Below are 22002 nucleotides of genomic sequence, written 5' to 3' on the forward strand. Positions count from 1 at the left end.
TGGAAAATTTTTTGTATGTATATAGGGCACTTATATCATTGCAGCTAAGACAGCAGCATCATTCTCATAAGGTAGTTGGTTGGCAGTTTGTGGGAAGCATTTTGTAGGTAGTTGATGTTATTTTACAAGATCTAAGCATAAATCTGCTGCTGTTAAGTTTCTGTTGGAATCCAAAGTGCCTAAAACTCTTCTCTTCCCTGCCTCCCAAATGGTAAGTTTGTTGTCTTTAGTGTGGGTTTGCTTTGGTTCTCCCAAGGGATTTGGGTTAAAGGTTTCCCATACAGTTTCCTTTTTGGCCCGGTTGCTTTCTTATCCTGCTATCTGACCTTAACTGGGAGCACACTATTCTGAATAAAAATGACATAGCCCAAATTTTGTGCATAGGCATATAGGTATAATTAAAAAAAATTACTATGTTTCATTACAGAACAAAATGGTGTAATGGGTCTCTAATTAAATTGTAAATTAACTGAGCTATTTGAACTGCAGCGGATGGAGTGTAGCAAAATGGAGAATCTCTTGTCCGAAAAACACTGAAGTGCTAAGGCTTTTTCATTTTGAAAGAAATGCCTTCATGTGAAATCAAACACCTGATAACTCTTGCAGCTTACTTTGGACTTACCTTTTGAAGTCTTCACACAGCTGAGCCGATGGTTGACCTGAGAAAGATATATATTAGTGGTTCTGACTACTATACATAATCTCTACTAGCAAAAGGTGACGCAGTTGAGCTCATGCTCTATCACTTAAGCTGATGATATTGAGGATGAACATCATGACTTGCATATGGACATCTTCCTTTAAGTACTAGCATTAGGAGTTCTCCTGATAAAAGTGTAAATGTTTGGTAAAATTCTTTGATTTTAAGGACTGTATAAATTTACCTACCTTTGTACTGTGTGCTCTTAGCTGTTTTAGCTTGACTTTCACTTTCCTTTAATCAAAAAGGAGCAGGAGAAAACAGAAAATCCAGTTGTTACTTCTGCTTTCAGGTGAAAGGCAAAATCCAGAAATACCATTCCAGCCATCTCTCCCTCCTCAAGTACACTGAGTGAATGTACATAGATTCACATGGGCATATATCTCAGGTATCAAAAGAATAAATTAAATTTATATTAACAGATACGTGCCAAAATCAAAGTGTTTCTTTTGTTGGTTACTCACTCTTTGTGTTTTCTGACTCAATATTACAACAGCAAAAACTGTAACACAGCATCAGTTTTGCTGACCCAAAACAGTGGAGGGGGGGGAGTTGGGAAGTCCATATTCTTCTAAATATTATCAACTCCAAATAGACTGAAAAATGTCTGTAGTCTACATTTTTCCTGCAGTCTTTGTGCTCTTAGTAGTTTGTGGAAAACTGGCTGGTTGAACTGTGCTGGCTACACTCCTTGTTCTCAGCTTCTAAACTGCAACAGCAGACAATTTATCAAGTTTGTCCCTAATCTTTCCTACTAATGCAAGCACTCCAGTTGCCGTAAGCATCTGATTCAATTATCAGTGGAACTGAAGTTGATTCGTGTGACTGAATAAGAGGAAAGGATGGTTTTGCCATTATCTGTTTTCTGTGAGGCAAGTGACTTATTGAAAAAGCTTACAAATCACCAGTCTAGCTGACTGCCAAGTTTCTTTTCTCAACTTCTTTTTCTTCTATAACCCAATATGAGACCCAGACATTAGTGAAAAATAATTGTGTAACAGCTGGCTGATCAACTTCAGAAGTTTTAAAATTAGCTGTGTTGGAAATTCTTAGAGATTTAACTTAACACATGAGGAGAACATAAATTGGCCCCTGTTCAATTCCATTATCTTGGAAATGTGCTTCCTTTAAGGGACTTACTCCTACAGTCTGTCATGATTCAACAAGTTTGTTTCAGAAACTTCAGACTAGAACATCTGTACAGAAACTCTAAACAGTGGTGGTTGTTCAGTTCTGACAGTATGCTGCATCCTGTTAAAATAACATGGAAAAAATAATAAAACTATGGAAGAAACTGTAAAATTCCTCATTTGCTGGACTCTGAGCTCCTATCTGAGAAGGCTATTGAAAATTAAGCTAACTAGTTGATCAGATGTCCTGCCTTTCTTGCCATACTCTTGCTGTATTTATTGCTGCTTATCTTTATTTTAACCTGAAGCTGTTGAATCATGATCTATATTCTGATTTAATTTATTTATGGTATCATAATCATAATTTTTGAGCCTTTTTCTTGGAATAGGATTCTGTAGTTCCTGGATCATGTAAATGATACTTAAATGCTCAATTTTCCAGCACATATCAGTGTTATGTCCAAGTTAGAGGTAAAAGAGCATTTTCAAGATAGACCTGGAAACTTCAGATGAATAAGAAGTTGAAGTAGGTGTTGACATGCAAAAATCTTTTTTTTTTTTCTAAAAGTGGAAGAAATGGTTGGTTTTAAATTGTTCAAGGAAATATTTTGTATTCGTATCTGATGCAGTCGGGGCACTAAAGTATACCCAGGTTGTTTATGGAGAGTGTAGTGTAGGTGCTGATTGCTTATGTAGTATAGGTGCTTCAAGAAACTGCTTTGCAGTTTCTGTCTTAACAGAGCACGTAGGCTGTATACTTGACTTCTTGTTTGCAGCACTGCAGCAGTTGTAACTGTTCCAATCACCTTGACTGAACATATATTTCCTTCTATTTCTTCATCATGTTATCAGAAAGTTTCTTGTGTATTATGCTACCCATTCTTTCATTGCAAGAAATATATTTAACACATTTAGCTATAAACTGTTAAGCTCAAGTAATGGTTTTTAATTTTCTATGTTACTTTTTCTGGAGTAACATCTCTGTAGAAAATCTTGGTGATTCAACCTTTCGATCATGTGATTACATAAGTTTAGTGTGTGTTTGTGATTTCCTACCCTGATTTGCTGTCTAGTCTTGACTTCAGTGTCGTGTCCTATATTTGGGTCCTGCCGATACGTGTGATATGTAACTATACTTAGTTTTATCTCAGTACTGTCTTTCACAACTGCTGAATGCACTCCAACCATGCACAGATGGCCTTGGTTCATGTTACATTTTTTATCTTGTCTTTATGCATGCCACAAAGACTTCCAAAGTCTTAAACAACTGTTGTGTGTCAATCAGCCACTTTTATTTTTTTTTAAGCAGGCCATTTTCTGTCTACTGTACTGTCCTGTACTTATCTGAGCGTTCTGTCTGACCTGTTGGCAGGGTTGGTATTTTTTTCCTTCTCCTTGTTCACACTGGTGTGTGATCTACTGGGTCTTACATGGGTATTGAGTATTGAAGTTCCAACATAGGATATTTCCTTATCAGTCAGTGCTGCAGACATCATTGGGGCTGCATATTTGATAAATGTGAGTGCAGTGAAATTTTTGTTTTATTTGTCGTTGAATTAATTCTCAATCACTGATTATATAAAATGTTGAACTGTAGTTTATGCTGATGATGGATTGCTTATGTAAAAGTGTGTTGGCAATAACGCTGTACTTGTAAAGGGAGCAGGGGAATGATTACGATTGGTTACATTTAGCATAGGAAAACAGCAAATTACAACAGCATGACAGGTGCAAAGATCTGCCTGACTGAGTGGTTTTCACTGCTGGCTTTTGTTGTTCAGAGAATCTTCTCCTGCCTAGAAGTCTGCTGTTGCACCCTAGGTGCTTGAAGTTGTGTCTTCCCTTATCATGGTGTATGGGTCAGAGACATGCTGGGGAAGGCTGTGGGCTGTCTGTTGGGAAAAGCTTGTAATGAGATGGAGAGGAGTGTTCGGCTGTAATGGAAACCTAGCTGCCGAGGGTAAAGATTTCTGGTCTAAAGGACTTCGCTCTTCACATAGTTTAAAGCAGAATCGCTGGCAGTGTGATTGAGGATGTATAGCCGGGGTTGAAGGATTGCCTACACAGACATACAGAAATAAATTGTGCTTACTTACAAGGATTCCTTCTTTTTGTTATAGTACTACAAAAGTTATTTAAGTCTGTAAGACCATGCATACATAATAATAATAATTATAATATATTAATAATAATTAATACATAGGACCTAAGTTAAATTGATGGTGTTTGATTACCTGTGAAGACTGGTACCTGTTTTCATTTCTAGAGATTTTAGAAGCAGACAAAACAAGAATTGCAAATAATCATCTGTTCCAAGGCAGAATAACGAATCAGATTATTTCTTCAGATATGTCTCAGTCCTGTTTGTTGATGTATATATTTGATTAAAATACTTTCAAAAATATCAGAGACGAAGGTTATCGTAGCTTAACTACTAAAGATGCTAAACTTATACATACTTCAGTATTTCATAGTTTGAAAAGTGTGTTTTGGCATTTGATTGGTAACTACTCCTTGCTTTGCGTAAGTTAGTGCTATGTTTATTTTCATGGTCTCTTTTACAGTTAGGCCTCTAAACCTCAGCTGAGATCAGGAAACTATGGAAAAAAAAAATAGATAAACTTGTTTGGTTGGAAAAGAACAGAGTTCACACAGATGACAATCCTCCCGCTGCTGCTGTACATGCAACTTTAATTGAGTAGCGTGCTGCAAACTAGCGCAGATACAGGCAACTCTGTAGCTGGATTCTTATGTTAGCTGGAAAGCTGATGTAACCAAAACATGCTTTATTTCGAGGCAGAAAAGCATTGCCTGCAATAGGGAAATGAACCATTATGGGGTAATATTACAACTGGGTACTTTAAGCAAGCAGTTCCAGTCCTGCAATTGCATAAAGCTTCCAGATGCATGATGAACCATGGAACTATGAACTCTTCCAAAGTTTGTTTTGTTTTGCTTTGTTGGTTTTTTTTGTTGTTGTTCAAAAATCTGCAGATATGTCTTTGTCTTGTTGTAAGAATTTATTTTATTATTATTATTGGGGTGTTTGTCTCTGGTGTATTAAAATCTGTAGAAAATGAGATATAATTTTTAGGAATAGGCCAAGCTTTAGGTGGTCTCGCTCTTCAGAGATGTTTAGAAATATGTAAGTAATTATGTAACCAGAATAGTTCCTGATGGGAATTTAGTGATTGAAATAATTTGTTAGTTATTAGAAAAGAATTTGTACTTTTCTTTCAGTAAATTTCTAGGAATAGGGTGATACATATGGCAGGTATTTATAAATAAATATCAAAATTCCTTGACTTTGGCAAAATACTGTTGAGTCCAAATAGTGTAAAGAGTGTTTTGGTTTTTTTTTTATCTTGGTAAGCTGGCATCTTCTAAAAAAAACCCACTAATTTGCTGGAAAATAACAAAATTATTCCTATACAATTACTGAGTGCTAGAAAAGAGTAAGTATTCAAAATCCAGCTAAAAAATGCACATTCAAAAGGCTTAACGTGTACAAAGTAAAGATTTGGTATGTAGACAAACTTTTTGCTGTGTTTTGCATTATAAAAATGGCACTATATCAATTTTTATGAACTACTGCTTGAAATTTTAATATTAACTGCAAAAATTCTTACTGCCCTTTTCTCTCTAGTCACAGGTGAATCATCATTCATCTACTAATAATGAAACCTATCAAGAAAGATTGGCACGATTAGAAGGCGATAAAGAGTCTCTCATACTGCAGGTATGTTTTAAAGAAAACACTGTCTATGTAGTTGACATTCAGTGAATAGAAGCTGAGTGATAGAGTATTTTCTGTGGTACAAATGTTAACATGTCAGCAAATGTAAGTGATATTTAGTCAGGAGTTAATTTATTATTTGTTTAATTAATGTAGTTTGTCTCATGGTGAGGTAACTGAGTGGAGGAGAAGGGAGTAGCAGCAATAAGAAGAATGACTAAGAAAGTTGACAGTGTTATTAATTTTTTTCCCATGGTCTTAATGCTGCTGTAGTAGATTTCATATTAGGTTTGCTGGGTTATGCTAGTTACCTTTTAGATTCTGCACGCCACTTTTTTTTTTTTTTGAGTTGCAAGACTGCAAGAGGGAGAAAAATTAAACGTATTGTATACCATCAAGTTCCTAGACAACACATCCTCCCTTACTTTCTTCTCCATAAAAGTCCTTAAAATTCAATTAGGAAAAGTGTGCCACATCAGTGTTATCATTCCTCTGGGTAGCTTGTCTTTTCATGCTACCATTTATGAGGATGGATAGGTTGTAATATGAGAAGCTATTCAGCATCTTGAGAAAAGGAATTCAAAAGCAAAACAACACACCCCATATGGACGTTGGTTTGGTCATCACTGGAGGATTTGTAAATCTCAGGAATAAAAATCAGAAATTGAATGTTTTTGATAAATCACAGGTGGATAGAAGTGATGTTTTTCATACTTGTATAGTCTGCATCATCAAAAAGATTAGGAGACAGTGAAAACAGAGAATTAAAAAAATGACAATAAAAATGCAAACTTCTTCCAAGTTTCCCATTTCTCAGTTTACCAAACCAACCTGTTTTCAAATAGATTTCTGTTCCACGTATGTTTTCTTTCTGGGAAAAATGCATATTGTACAAATAATGATTTTTTTTTTGCTTGAATATCCTCACTGTTATGGAATTGCACTGCATGATTTTAAAACTGAAGCTGGATGTTCTTTAAATGGTTTTGCATATTTATTCACTGCACACTTGTGAAAGGACATCATAAGAGTATGTGTGTATATGTATGCACACATTAAAAAAGAAACAACTTGAATAAACTGGGTAAGTGTTCTCCTTTCTGTTGTTAGTTTCTGTGAATATGTTTTATCTTTTATGTTCTTTTCACACTTGCACTGTTTACAGAAGTTTGCAGAATTCTCACAGTTGTTAAATAAACAACAAGTTGTTTGTAAGACACACTCCTGAAGCTTAGTTACAATTACGTGAAAACTGCCGTTACGAAGTAAAAATTCAACAAAACAAATCCTGGGTGAAAAATAAGTTTTTCTAGTTAGAACTTAAATGTTTATATTTTCTTAATTCCTGTTTGTTTTTTTTTTTTTTTTCTAGTACGGGAGACAGCATTGCAACTAATATTTATTAGATTACCTTTTGTGGATCAAGTTGTAGCTGAGTGAAGCACATTGATTCTATTTTGAACAAACAACTTTTCACACAGTACACTCATTTCTCACACTTGCACGCATACACGTAATTGGAGCAACAGTGAAGAGACCAAACCCAGCTGTTCATTCAGAAGCATAGGGTTCAATTAAAGTATCTGTGGCCTTGACCCTGAAGGGGTCCTTTGTACCCTGTGTCATCACATATACATATGCATATACACATTTTGGTTGTAGTTCAAGCCATGCAGCCAGCTGTTTATGGTCATTCTGCACTGGTGGACTTCTCATGGTGTTCAAATTCTGTGGCAGTTGAACATGAATAACAAAAATAAGAGGATGCAAAGGTACAGAATTGGGCTAGGTTCTGAGCTATCTGGTTCTTACTGTTTATGTTTTTTCTGTTAGTTTGTTTTTCCTACAAATATCTTGTTTCTAAGATATTTTAAACCTTTATACCATTTTAAATTTGGCCAATTGTTCAGAATCACCATGGTTGAAAAATTCCTCCAAGATCACCCAGTCCAACTATCTGCCTATCACCAATATTTCCCACTAAAGCACGTCCCTGGTACAGTGTTTAAATATTTCTTGAACACAATATACCCCGTTACAGATATTCAAAGAAAACACATTACCTATGGTCAGATAATCAGGTCTTCTGTATGTGCTGCACTGCTAAGGCAAGATGGACTTGCTAGTGCAACGTACACTGACTGAGGTTGTACTCTGTGTGCTGCTTACTGATTCCCAGAAGAGTCTGGCACGTGTGATCTTAAATGGAGGGGAAAATATGAGCTTAAAGTAGCTAATGTATCTCAGCCTAGCATTGGAATATCCAACAGAATGTTTCTAAAGCTAAGCTTTTGCAAAATGGCTTTGCAGGTCACATTTAATGCACACAACTTTTCTTACAGGTTACAGTACTGGGTGGAACTTTACCTCAATCCCTCTGTCAAGCTTGTTTTCTTGTTCTGGAAACTGCATTAGATTGAAGGAGGGGCTTGAGTTTGCTTCTTCTTGCTTTCTGACCTCTCAGGGTTTTCTGTGTTCCATTACCCTTGTAATGCGAGCAAAATTTTAAAAAGTTGGTAAGCAACAAACTTTTTTGTGTGGAGTTACTTTCTCCCCACCAGCTCAGATGTGTCTTAGTGCCCTTCTTGGCAAGAGTGGCAAAATATCATCCTTCCACCTGCTCCTTCCTGTCTTCTCTTGTCCCGTATCCATCTGTGCTCTTCTCTAGGACCAGCTGATTTTAAAGACATCAAAATAAAACACTCTACTTTTCTGCATTCCTCTCCCAGCTAGCATTGTCATTGTGCTTAGGTAAAAAACAAAAATAGATAAAAACAAAAATGGATAGTTATTGATTTTAAGCAGAGGTACTCCAGAGTTGGATATGAGAGCATAGGTAAATTTCTGTTAAAACATTTTAGAGTATACAAACCTGATATTAATTTCTTTTTTTGATTGAGGTAACATTTTCTAGTGTAATCAAAGTTGTCTGTGGTGGAAACTGTTTTAATATAAATTAATAACAAAAATAATACATGGAGTGTATGTGCTGCTTAACATAGGAATTAACATTGCTTTTTCACATCTTTCTGATGTTGTGCTGCATTTAATTTTCCTAAGTTTCACAAGCCAGTATTCCCACAGTTCTTTACCAGTATGGCTTATTGTTTCTTTTTCCTAGGATTTGTTGTCTGTATCTCACTTCTTTTGATTTCATGTTTTGGCTTGCAAAACCTGGGAATTTTTTTTTTTTTTAATAGAACTTTGCCTCTGCTAAAACATGCCTTTTACTTACTGCATTCTTTGTAACTTCGACATGCTTTGTTATAGGTAAGCTATTTTTCTCTTCTTGTAAGAAGTCAATTAATCGGTTAGATTCCAAATGAGCAGTTTTATCATTTACCTGCTCAGGGAAACAAAGTACCAATAGAACCTGAAATAGCAATGTGTGTTTCTATACCACTTAAAATATTTTCAGTGTACTATGTTCTTGTTTACTGTTTTCTGATTGTTCAGACTTGTACATGAACTGACTCAGGCTACCTGTAAGTAGTCTTCTAGCTCTTCTAGAAATGTTCTTCTATATACTAAAAAAAAAAAAAAAAAAAAAAAGCCAACAAAAACAATTTAAGTGGGCAGGAGTTGAATCAAACTATTTGTACGTGAGAATGGAGTGTTGTCTATTTCAATAGAGCAAGTTATGAAAGTGTATGAAACAACTGAGGACTTTAAAAGGGAATTCATTGTAAAAATGTGCATTTGAATGTTCATTGTACAAGGTAATTCAAACTTATTTACTGTCAGTTCAGTATCATTGTGTTTCTCTTCTCTTATTACAGGTGAGCGTTCTTACAGACCAGGTAGAAGCTCAAGGAGAGAAAATACGGGACTTAGAAATCTGTCTTGAGGGACATCAGTTGAAACTGAATGCTACAGAAGAAATGCTTCAACAGGTAAAGAGCTAGATTGGAAAGGTTTTTGCATAATCTCCTTTGAGAAAGATGAGAACATACATTCTCTGTTTGCCTGCATGTGGGAGTGCCTTTGGTAGCAAGAGAAAACAGAAAAAGAATTGCCTCTTTTTATTGTGTTCTTGCTACTTTGCAAACTACTTTTTTGCAATAAATATTTCTTTGTTTTCCTGTTGCAGAAATGTTTTATTGGCTGGTTGCATAATGCCGTATGTGGCAGCATGTAAAATGAAACTATTGTGTATTGTTTGTACTGTGCTGACGAACTAAATTTGGATGTGGTTGAGTAACTGGTTAGACAGGTTATGAGTACCTACTGTATGTAGCAGTTACAGAATTAAGTTGTCTTACTTAAATAGTTTCAGTTTTTCTATATCTTTAAAGCTGAACAATTCATGCATTGAAATGAATTATTGTATCAAAGTTGGTTCTTTAATGATTTTTGCTTTATTTAGGAGTTTTTCCTTTATTTTTGAAAAATCAAAAAGTATATGAAGATAATTTTCAATATTTCAATCAATAATTTCAAGCTATGTGGTTTAATTCATTGCTGTTGTTTCATTGTATATATTGAGGAGAATGAATGAATAATAAGTGTCTTACATTTCATGTTACTGCGGAGCTGACAAGTCTGTGGACATGAAAGAACTTTCCACTTGCAGTCTTGGGTCTCTATCAAGACAAGTTACTACATATGCAGATAATCTGCTGGTAATACAGTACATGGATATTGAAAATAAATTTAAAACTATAAAAAGCCTTTAAAATCTAGACCAGGAATGTGCAGGATGTAGTGTTCCATCTGGTAAATGTGTATCCTAAACCTCTTGCAGTTAAAGCTCTGCACCAAAAGAAAACAAAATTGGTCTCACACAACTGTTGCAACCCAAAATGCTTACAACTGAGAAAAGTTCTATGCTTTACTTAAAGGAGGGAGGGGACATTTTAGAAAATATAACCAGCAGATATGTTTAATTTAGATATCTGAAGTGAAATTCAAAGAACAGTAACTATTTAAATTATGGAAATGTTTTCAAACTTCAGGAAGATGGAGTAGAGTGTAGAAAGTTCCTGTTTTAATCTAAACGAGATCTTGTTAGCCAAAGGTTTCCAGTGTTCTGTACAAAAGCTCGTGGTAGTTAGCAAATAAATGAAAGATATTAATGTTGATGTTACATTTTTCCAGTTTAAAAAAAAAAAAGAAAAAAAAAAGCTTCTTTCTGGTCTTTCAAGGGCAATCAAACTGTACTTATTTTTACAGTAAACCAACTTGTTTGTAATAAGAAATAATCATCCAGTCTTAACTATGGGTATAGATAGTCCTGCTTTCCAGGAGGACTTCGGTTATTCTCTTGAGGTGCACTGTAAATCCAATCTTACTTGGATCTGCTTGTTTTTTTAGAATCTATTGAACTACATTGATTCTTACCTTTGTGAACTTAAGTCAACTGCTGCTTCTAAATGGGAAAATGAATGAAAATAATTGCCTTTAGTTGCCATGTGTTTAATGTGTTTTTTTGGTTTTGTTTTATATAACTAGGCTAACTGCGGTATATAGTATAAGTAGGCACAGCATATTTACTCATTTGGGAAGCAGTATACATGAGTCCAGGATAGCCATATCTTTTGAATTTGGGAACTATAAGAAATGTTACAAAATTCTGCCCCCAAAATGCTACACTAAAGACTAATGCACTTTATTCAGATAATTTAATGAAGTTACATAAAAATATATTTGGTGGTACCAGAACAGAAGGGTGTGCAGCACTCCCCTGCAAAATACTTTTTGCTAAATCTATGCTAGCAGAGACTTGCCCACTTTGTACGGGTGGGGTTACTGGCTAAAATCCTTCTGGCTTATGATTTATGCAGTTGTTTTGAACTCAGCTACAAAGCTATCATGGCAACTTTTCAAATGCAGCTAGAACAAACTTTATCTGAATTACATAAAACGGTTGTTCAGCATTTAGAGTGGGCATCTTAAATGCTGAATAGCAGCAACAGAGATTGCAGGTTCTTTGGGGGAAATTGTGATTCTTCATCTCTCTAAGAGGAGGGAGCAATAGTTCTTACTGAAAGCACAGAGGAAATTAGTTGATATCATCTAGCAGTTTCCTACTAAAAAAAAAAAAAGCTTCATCGTTCTGCTCTTTTTCTTGTCCTTGTCCATGTGCTTCTACAATTTTTTTTGTATTCACTTTCATAATTTTTCATAATTTTGACCCAGTGACTGGATAGAAAGCAAGGAGGGTTATAAAAAGAAGAGGATGTTCGTCTTTTTTTTGTTGTGTTTTTTTCCTCTGTGTTACTGAATTGAACCAGCTCACAGAAGAGGTCAAGGTAGGTGTGGATGCTCATTTGACCTAGCTGCTTATAGAGCTGCAGCTGAAGAAAATATCATCTGTATGTTTCCCTGACTTGTAATGCTACACTATCAAACTCAACATTTTGCTTACGTAAGAATACTTGCACTACTACAGACTCTAAGATACAACGTTTTCTGTCTTGAAGACATTTGCAATTTCTTTAAAACAAAGTAGGACTGTCTTGTGAAAGTTAATGGCAAAACTTGATACAAGTTCTTAGGTATCCATGTATTATGCTGTAAGAAAAATGTTTCCTTGTCCTTCAGTCATACTCAAAGATAAGAGAAAACTTTCTGGAGGCTGTCTGGGAACAAGACCCCAGTTTGGTCTCTCTGAATTACCTTCCAATTTTGCCATCAAGTCTTACCATCAAGCTTGTAAAAGATATGGAACTGCTGTGTGAATTGTTAGCTCCCTTGCACCTTAGATAGAGAAGAATTTGTCTCTAATAATAAAAAACAATTCTATTTCTAGAATTATCTTTAAAAAAAATACTTATACTATGACAATCCATTTCTAATATATTTGTACTGTATACAAATTGTTGAACGTGATTGGAAAGCAAAAGTAAATTTTGCTCTATAAAGTAGCTTATATTGGCCCATATCAGAAAGCACCAGCCATGCATAATGTAAATGCACTGGTGCTTTGAAATTAGTGTTGTTGCTCATGTCAGTTGTGCTAGTTCAGTTTGAAAAGTCTGCACTTACAGATTTCACCTCCACAGTTTATGTGCATTTGGTATAGTAATTACCACAAGTAAAAACACTCTTTGCTATTTCTGTTCTGCACTTGATTGGTTTAACAGATACTTGTTGCCATTGAAGTTCTATGTTTATTTTGCCAAAATACTGATCTGTGTGGCAGTGTCTGTCTTATATCAGACCTGCACCAAATCCTGAAGGACCGGTCAGATGGCTGCATTGCATAAACCTAATTGTCTTCCATCAAGTAAATTCTGTTGCAGAGTACAAAGGACTTGGCCTTAGGGTTCTTTCTGTCTTAAACACATGGAAACTGAAATTATTAAACGCAAACAGGTGTTAATTTCAGTGCTTTCCTTCTCTCTGATGTAATTTTATGGCCAGCTTCTACCTGGGTGTACATAGCAGGTGAATGTGTGCTAGACAGACTTGGTGAGGCACAGTGGAGACTCTTTTTAAAACACACTGGATTAAAGGAATGCAAGGAGGAGCTATAAAAGAGTAAAAACTTGAATTCAGTGTGTTTTAACGTGAACCTATTCTGGTTTTCTGTTGTCTTGTACTCGAAGAAGCAAGAATCCTATCTTTTTTGCACAGTTCAAATCTGGTATATATCTGTTTGCTTCTCAGGAACTTTGCTGGCTGGCAAGGTTCATTCCTTCAGCTTTCAATTGCCTGAGTTATCTGATCTTAAATGAATTTCAGCACTTGTTTATAACATGCAGTAACTTCTTGCCAGCTGCTGGCTTAGTGTTTCAGAGTTTGAAATGTGTTCTGTGCTGCTCTAGTTAGAAGGCTTGAGATTTTTAGAGCGTGCTCTCAAGTGCAGCTTATCTATACAGGTGAGCAATACACCATTTTGCTATTTAACAGCTACAGGCACATCTGATTGTCAGATGTACGCAAAGGACTGTTCAAACCGTCAGTGCGCTGGGAAATTCTTTCTGTTGCTTAACTATATAATAGACAAACGATGAATTGGAGGGCTGTAATTCACTCTCGGCTACTGACTTGCACCATTTCATAGCAATTACACACGTACATTGCTGTCAGCTGTGTTTTCAGTTAAATATCTTATTTCCACCACAGCTGACACACAGCACTCAAAAAGTACAGTCTTCTCTGGCAGTGGTTCTTGCTGAATTTTGCTTACCAGGTAGGTGGGTCTGCCTCTCTCTCTCTCTCTCTCTCTCTCTCTCTCTCTCTCTCTCTCTCTCTCTCTCTCTCTCTCTCTCTCTCTCTCTCTCTCTCTCTCGGCTGCTTTAATGAATATGAGAATTAAGACATTTTTGACTGTTGTATTTTGTACAAGTGCAAAATGGGATTTTGGGGTGCTTTTTGTCCACTTGGCTAAAATCTTATTTATGATTTATGAATCAGTGTAGCCTGATCCTTTTTTTCTGTTTTGGAGACTGCTAAATATTCTGTAATTTACTGTGCTTGCAACAGACAGCCTAGAACAGAGCAGTGCTTCTTTCTAAGTTATTTTCTATGATGTTAAATTTTATAAGCAGCTTTATGAGAAATATGTATTTCCAAGCCAACAAAATCTGAAAGTGACACATATTACATGCTTCAGTTTCACTGAGAATATTGAAAAAAAAAAAAAAAGCATGATTAAATAAAAAATATACAGTGTGAATTTTAAAAATACAGTTGTTTGGAAGTAGTTTGGCATTGATCCATCTGATGTACACGGATTGCAGGTTCTGCAAAACCATTTTTGTGACTGTCCTACTCTAAAATAGTTTTTTCCTTAATTTTTAAAGTTGATTTTTCAAAAAAAGAACTACAGGGAAATAAATTATACTTACAGTACTTAGTAAATGAAAAACAAGTAACATGCTTATTATACATAAGGTTTCATAGTATACATTCTGTTTCTGTTCTTTACGTCTGATCTTTAAGATCCTCCTAAAGCTACTACAGCCAAATTACAATTTTCCCTCTCTTACATTATCTTTTTTTTTGCTTTAAAACCAATAACTTAAATTTGTATTTTCTTTTCTTTCAATTCGTATTTATTCTGGATGGCTTCATGTTGCATCTTACCACTGAAATACACTATAATTTCTCTGTAGCAAAATGGGTCACATTCTCTAATGAGTTGTTCTCTCTGAGCATCTGCTTGAAGAGGAAAATAATTGCTTCCAGATGTTCTATCCATTTCAAGAGGGGACAGTTACTTAAAATGGCACTTTCTTTCAAAGCAAAAGTTAGGCACTCTAGATGCAAGATAAATTGTCAGCTGTTTTAAATCAGTGTAAATCCACTGAAAACAAACCAGGGATAGCTAGCTGTTTTGTCTATTTTAAGGCAAGAGATTTATGCCAGTTTACACGAGATGAGGATCCAATCGTCCATCTTCAGAACAAACTAAGATTTTGAGTTAAAAAAAATCAATAAATAGAAGCTGCCTTCATGCTCAGTCATCCCAGGTAGCACCTTACTGTTCACGTGGAGCTATGGAACTCAGGAGAGGACTGAGGTATTACTCTTTGTTGCACAAACAAATTTAATTTAGGAGTCTATTGAAAAACTAAGCATTAATACCAGACAGTACCTCAAAGGAGCTCTGTTGTTGAAAATGTCTAGATGGATGCTGTCTCCTTGACTTATTAAGAAATCTTCCCCTTGCATCATCAAATGCTACATCAATGTCAAAGAAAAAAAGAGTAGTCTAAATGTTATTTCAGTTCAACAGTGAATAGAGCCTGTCAGTGAGGCTGAAGTCACCCCATCCTGCCAGTCTCTTTGATGTTTTGTCCCTATTTCCATATACAAATTCTCATTTATATCTCAGCTGTATATTAATCTCTACAAGTCTTCTGTGTTACCAGCTGCACAGAGCCCATTCCAGTCTGGGCTGGAATATTCCTCTGGAATTTGTCCAAGATAGTGGAGATGTAGTCCTGTATTCCTGAAATGTAAAGGGTTTTTTTTGTTTGTTTGTTTGTTTTATAATTGTGTTTGAAATCATATTAGTAGAATTTAGCTATCTTTGGGATTTCAGTAGGTGACTGATTTTTAGAACTGAATGATCTCGATTGTTACTTAACTTATTCTGTTCAAGGTCAAAAAAAAAAAAAAAAAAAGGTGGGGGTGGGTTACATTTGTTTATTTTTCCACCCATACACAAATCCCATTGTCAGTGTCAGCAGGAGTGGGCATGACACTGGGAATAGTGGGTGGCTTAGATAACTGGTGTTGTAATGCAGTTGCGAGTTCAGTACCATTTCTAATTTGGGCAGTATTCCCCAGCAGACTAAAACAATTTACATGCAAAGCGGATTTGGGTTCCAAGTGATCTTTAATGGCATCGTTTTTAAAATAAGGTTTGTGGCTTCCTTGGCTCCAAAGGGTGGTATACAACATGTTACATAGCTTGGTAAAAGGAAGACATGAGAAAAGGGTGCTGATCAAAAGGGCAGCTCCTGAACTCTCAGTAGCATTAGTACAGATCCAGAATAACTATGCAAATTCTAAATCACTTTCCATGTAATCCAAAGTGGAATCTGCTGAAATTTGTCAGTATGCTTAATATGACCAAAACATCAATGTCAGTTATGGATTACCATCTAATTAAAAATACAAAACAAGCTAAAAATTAGTATACATGAAGAATGCTCTAAAAATGCCTTCTATTTTATTACGTTGGCTCATGACATCAGAGGTGGATTTTGGTGGGATGATAGTAGAGGTTGTTGCTGTGTGACAGATGGCAGCAGAGGGACAGTCTGACAGAATGGTGTCTGACATGGAAGTGCAGGAGGAGCACAAGTGTGTTACTGAATTCTTCCATGAAAAAAAAATTGGTACTGACTGATGTTCGTCAACACTGGCTGAATGTTTATGGAGATCAAATGGTGGATGTTGGCAAAGTAAGGTGCAGTGGGCGGTGCATCTGAGCAGCAGCAACAGTGATGTGAAGGACAAGGCACATTCTGTGGCTTTGGGAGCAACCTGCCTCTATTCTGAAACCTAAGATCTTTTACAGAAGAAGTTAGGCACTTGGAAAGTTAGGTATTGAATGTTCTGTAAGACTTAAAGTTCTGAATGGATTTCTCATTTTGAAATTAGAGACCAAGAGAGGCAATTTTGGATAGTATATTCTGGTTTTGGCTTTCTTGGAAACTGAAAGTTGCAGTAAAGGTGAATGTGGAATGTTTTCCAAAGACGGTGATATCATCTCCACCAAGTATTTCTGCAATCTGAAAACTGAGCTCAGGACACACAAGCATGGTCAGTTGTTTTCTAGCTTATGGTGTTAGTCAGTTTAGACATTGCACTTAGGTTCCATTTATGTCACACCATTTCTCATTCAGTACTGTTCCCTCCAAAGTTGGTATTCTTGTGAAGTTACTAACTCCTATACAGTATTAACTTTTCAAGTACTGTTAGTTTGACAGCAGAAATGTTGCTTACCACTGGTACTCGGTTTTGGTTCAGTGCTTGTGCTTCAGTACATCCTGTGCTGAATAACACGTGATAAAATGTTGTAGAACTTTGCATTATAATACTAAAACATGGCTTAGTCTGAGTGTTTTAGAAAGTAGTCAATCATTCTGTAATGTGTCATCTGAAGGTCTTTATGGCATTATGTACCATTGTGTTAGTTCAGCCTTAGTACTGTTTTCTGATTTTGTGTTTTGCACAGGGGTTGACTCTGTGCCAGACATTGTGTTGAAGTGAGGAGGAGGACAGTGGTTTAGTGATTAACACAGGAGAACATGTAGGTGAAAATAACTGCAGAGTTTGAGAAACAGAGTTCAAACAGTTCAGAGTATATACAACATGAGGAGAGGGAGAGAGAAATTTGCTTTCATGTGAACTAGTTGATCACTCTGAACTCTTTTAGCTACTTTTTCTACTTGCAGTGTTAAGCACTTTTTGCATGGTGAAGTAGTAGTGATTGTGGCTTTTGAAGAAGAGAACCATTTTGCTTTTGTATTGAAAGTGTAAACAAAGGGGTAGAGACCTATGAGTTTGCCAGCAAATCATGCAGCATTCTGTCAGTGTTTAAATGAAAGTAACTTGGGAAAATATTCTGTTTTGCTTTCAGGAGCTGCTAAGTCGAACATCACTAGAGACTCAGAAATTAGATTTAATGGCTGAAGTTTCCGACTTGAAGATTAAGCTTGTTGGCATGGAAAAGGAACAGAGTGAATACGAAGAGAAACAGAACAAAGCTGAGGTGAGCTTCTTGCTTCTTTTTCATTATTTTTTTGTCCTCTGTCTCTGGTCATACATCTGCTGATCTGGAAACAGCATGCAGTTTCCTCTCGTTCTTAGAGCCCGATCTGTACTCTTGGTCCTGTGAATTCAGTGAGGAATATGATTATGCATTTTTGGGATGTGGTTTCTTTTCCTCTCTCATTATGTTTCAGAGCTTGCTGTTTGGCTTTAATCAAGACACAAAGTCCATTCCAGCAGCATACTGTTTTTTTTTCACTTAACTCTTTCCTTTCCACAGGCATGGCTGTTTGAAGCCTATTGAATCTATTTCCATGTTTTCTTGACAGAGAAGACTGTAAGTTTAGCAGTATCAGGAACGCTACAGAAAATTGTATGCAGAGGCCCTCAGTAATTTTAATGTATTCATCGTTGTTGGGAGAGACAGGCAAGGAGCAGGGTATTTTCCTCAAATAATCCCTTTCCCTTGTGTTTACATAACAAATATTTAGTGGGGCGGGGGGTGGAAATCACTTGCACTGGAAGAAATTCTAATCATTTTTCTCCTTTAGAACTGGAAAGTTCGGGATATCAACGCAGCTTTATTTTTCACTGTGTTAGCTAAGGAAGAGAGTATGAAATGGGAATAAAATGAACTATTTTTTTGATGGAGCACAGTTCCATTGAAACCTCTGTGTAGTGAGCAGCAGGTGGGAACTGGAGAGGTAACGGATTATGGAAGACAGTAATTCAGATGAAGTGCCATCTCCTGTAGAGAGACCACATAAACTGGTAGGATTACCTGGCAGGAAAGGATTAGTAGGGCTGTGCGTTAGCCAAGATTTATGCTTCGATAACTGAAAAAAGACTTTGTTCCATGTTGCCTTAAAAGAAACTGTAATACAGGCAGTGTTAGAAAACAGATTGCTCTCTGTAATGTTAATAGACATTTATCAAGTATTCTTCTAAGTAATTTACCTGCAGTGACATAAGTTTGGGTGTGTTTGTTTTTTGACTTAGTTGTGCTCTGAAGTTTTGTTTAGAGATCCAAAGATTGCTTACAGAGAGCATTTGCTGGCAGTTTGCAAGCCAGAGAGGCACCAGCTGCTGTTTTTTGCTATCCATGGCCTTCTCATGCTCTTTCACCCATAATTATTAGTGTCCTGTGTACAGAAGGCCTGAGCAGTGTCATACTACCTGGAAATCTAAAAAGGTCTGTGCCACATGTACTTGCTTCAGGTGGGAGCCTGTTTTCAGCTGCTATCTTTCTGAGAGGCCTTTAGCACTTCCCATTACATGTTGAATACCAGGAAGAAGCTGTTTGAATTAGTTCAGGATATCCACAATCAGCCTAATTCCTGGAAAGCAACAAAGCTCTTCAGTGCATTTGCATTGACAGTATTTCTACGTGCTGAGTAGGTCTGGGGCTGTGATGAAGGTGAGTCTGTGATCTGTGAAATTCTTCTGCTACTGCAGCAGGACGTGTAGCCTACTAGGATGGAAGTTTAGTTTTATTGGTCTGGAAGCCTTTGTTGTATTTTTAAGTGATAGGAAATGCCCTCTTGAGATGGAAAAGGATCCTAACCTAATGGAAAAGTTGAGAATCATTGTGTTAAGTATTCTATGAATTATTGATTGCCCCGAGAAGTGATTAGATTTCTGGCCTATTGAAAGTTGCAAGCCTACATATACAAAGCAAGGAAAATGAGTCTTATAACTAAAACTGTAAGAAATAAAAAGCATTTTCAGTTTGCTTGCTGAACTCTTTTATACATTTATTTGAGATTGCCATAAGTAAATGGTAATCCAATTTTTCAAGATAAACAGGGGGTTCAACTGAATGCTTACTTGAGTTCTAATGCTTTACTCTATCAACTTCAGCTCCCTTTACTATTACTTTTTTTTAATTATATTTTGTTAATTCTCAATACAACCATGGTTTCAAACATCACAGTGAAATTTATTATTATATTTTCTTAATACTATTGGACTGCAAATGCTGCTTATGTTTCATGCCTTTAGTGTCATTTGAAATTCATTCTGAGCCTTCACTGCCTCGCTATGACTTTCAAGTGAGTAATCTATTCTTAAGTAAGCAAAGAATCTGGGGTAACCTAATTTCTTGGGTGACACTGTTCTCCAAACTGATAGTGGCTGAATGAAATTAATCTTCCTGTAATTGTATCTCTGAGTGTTGTGGCTACTTCAACAGGCTCTTTCAGTGTCTAATATGTCAAATGAAATTGCAATTAATACTTTTATACAAGTGGGACGAAGCTGTCAGTGACAGAGCCTTTCTCTTATGTGCAGTTGGCTGGTTGCTGCTTTCAAGACTAAGATTAGGATTGACAGAGGTGAGCAGAACAGTGATTTCATAGTTTTCTTACTATCAGAATAGTACTGCTTTCACCCTACCACGTGTTACGAAGGCATCTTGAACTCAAACAATTTTAAGGTGCCCGTTAATTATAATTTATGGTTGACTGCCATTTCTAAGTATGATAGCAAGTTAATAAAAGTTTAAAACAAGATGTGAAATTGTGAAACAAGTCAGCTAAAACATACTTCCTTTGTACTCTTAATTTTGTGTCAGTTCATTTCACAGCAGCTGTTTCCAGTCACATAGAATTTATCCATATAATTATTTTTCTGGTTGGTTTGAGGAGAAACAAAGCAAATTAAGATATTTTTCTAAACATTAATGAGTCTTAATCAGATTCATTTCTGTTTATCTTATGCAGCTGTGCTTTAGTTTTAGTTACAGTTAGCAGCAAAGAGTTTGAGTATCTGGCTCTCAAAGGTATTAATTTCAGGTCTGAATGCCACTTGTCTTTGGCTCTTCGAATGCACATGCTAAATTTATAATGGCATTTAGTTATAACACAGGAGCCAAGAGAATAGCTACTTGTAAGTGGATGGTCTCACTCCTGCCTTTGTCACTTGAATTCTCTGTATGTGGAATAATGTTGTCTTGTTTGCTGTGAAGGTTTCTGAGATCCCACCTGAGGGCATTTGTGTAACTTCTCTTACCTGAGGAAACTTAGAAATCTTAGAAATATGTTTCCTCAGTGTTCGCAAGTTTTGAGAGAGCAACACGATCAAGTGATTATCTGCAGCCCAAGTGATCAAGTGATTATCTGCAGCTTGCCTTACCCAAACATGGGCAATAGAGATGACCTATTGCTATCAGGAGGCCTCAAGAATAAGTGCCCATTTCAACTTGCTAACAGCCCTTATTCTCTCCTCCTATATTTTATTTTAATGTGGTAAGTTTTGTGGGGTTTGGTTTTTTTGTGCTGAGGATCTGAAGTTTGCTATATGCTGTTGGAAATCGTATTATGGCTGTTGTGTGGACACTTCTGATATAAATACCTAGTGCACAATTACTTGCCATTTCAGAGAAATTTGAGTCAGCGAGCCAAGTAATTCTTTCTGGTCTTTGACACAGCACAGCACTGTGGAGTTGATTGTCCTGCCTCAACTGAATCAAGTTTAAGACAGGGTTTTTAATATTAATAATTTATCATGCTGTGAAAGAATCTCAAAAAAGGAGACATTTTTATCTGGAAACTGAAAACAACTGTGAGACATACATTGCCTCTAGAGTTAGGCTTATGGAAAAGATTAAGGTATCCCAGAGAAGAATAAAGTTTTCTGCCACTTGTATGCTATCTGGTGTTCCCTGAAGGAAGTCTGTGTAGATGCAGAGAGTTTCCCATTGCTTTTGTGAACATGAGGCAGAAAAGTAGCAGCAGTAGTTGTGATTCTGAACTCTCTCACTGTGCTACAACCAGAGCAGTTACCAGTCTGTGCATCTTGTTTGACCAGTGGCTTAACAAATTGTTTAATGGCGCTTCCTCTTTGTCAAGACAAGTGGTGCTTAAAAGAAAGGAGATAGATATGTACCACAAGGACTCTGTTCCTCAGTGAGGTGTCTGAGTGTGGAGATGACGGCAGAAGAGAAAACAAATTCAAAGCATGGAAGATGGAAGGATTGTGGATAGCATTTAAATTATACATGCAGCAAGTATGAAAAGTGTTCTGCTTTGCAGTGCTCTGCTAAGAGGATGGATTAGCTGCAGGGATGCACTCCTCACCAATATCCTGTGTTGCTGCGAAGTGGCAGTACTGAAAATACAAGGGATGTAGTTTCGTCTAGGTGAGCTCATATGAAATAAACTATCTTCTTCTTAACTGAATAGCCCTGGAAAAGCATCTCAGCCTATAAAACACTGGATGCTAGAGAGTTGGTGTGCTGGAGCCAAGTGCACCAACTAAACTTC

General features: G+C 36.4%; 1 protein-coding gene across 1 annotated transcript in view; it reads left to right on the plus strand.

Moving 5' to 3' along the window:
• The window catches only part of PPFIBP2 (PPFIA binding protein 2), a gene marked incomplete at both ends in the record, with an annotated part of 69640 nt that overhangs the window by 24476 nt on the left and 23162 nt on the right, over positions 1–22002 (plus strand). Inside the window, 3 exons of the mRNA XM_079536801.1 lie at positions 5477–5569; positions 9346–9459; positions 17610–17741. Coding sequence (XP_079392927.1) covers positions 5477–5569; positions 9346–9459; positions 17610–17741 — 339 coding nt within the window. The remainder of the gene's footprint in view (positions 1–5476; positions 5570–9345; positions 9460–17609; positions 17742–22002) is intronic.

The sequence above is a fragment of the Tetrao urogallus genome (assembly GCF_951394365.1).
Source record: "Tetrao urogallus genome assembly, chromosome: 6".
NCBI classification, from domain to species: domain Eukaryota; kingdom Metazoa; phylum Chordata; class Aves; order Galliformes; family Phasianidae; genus Tetrao; species Tetrao urogallus.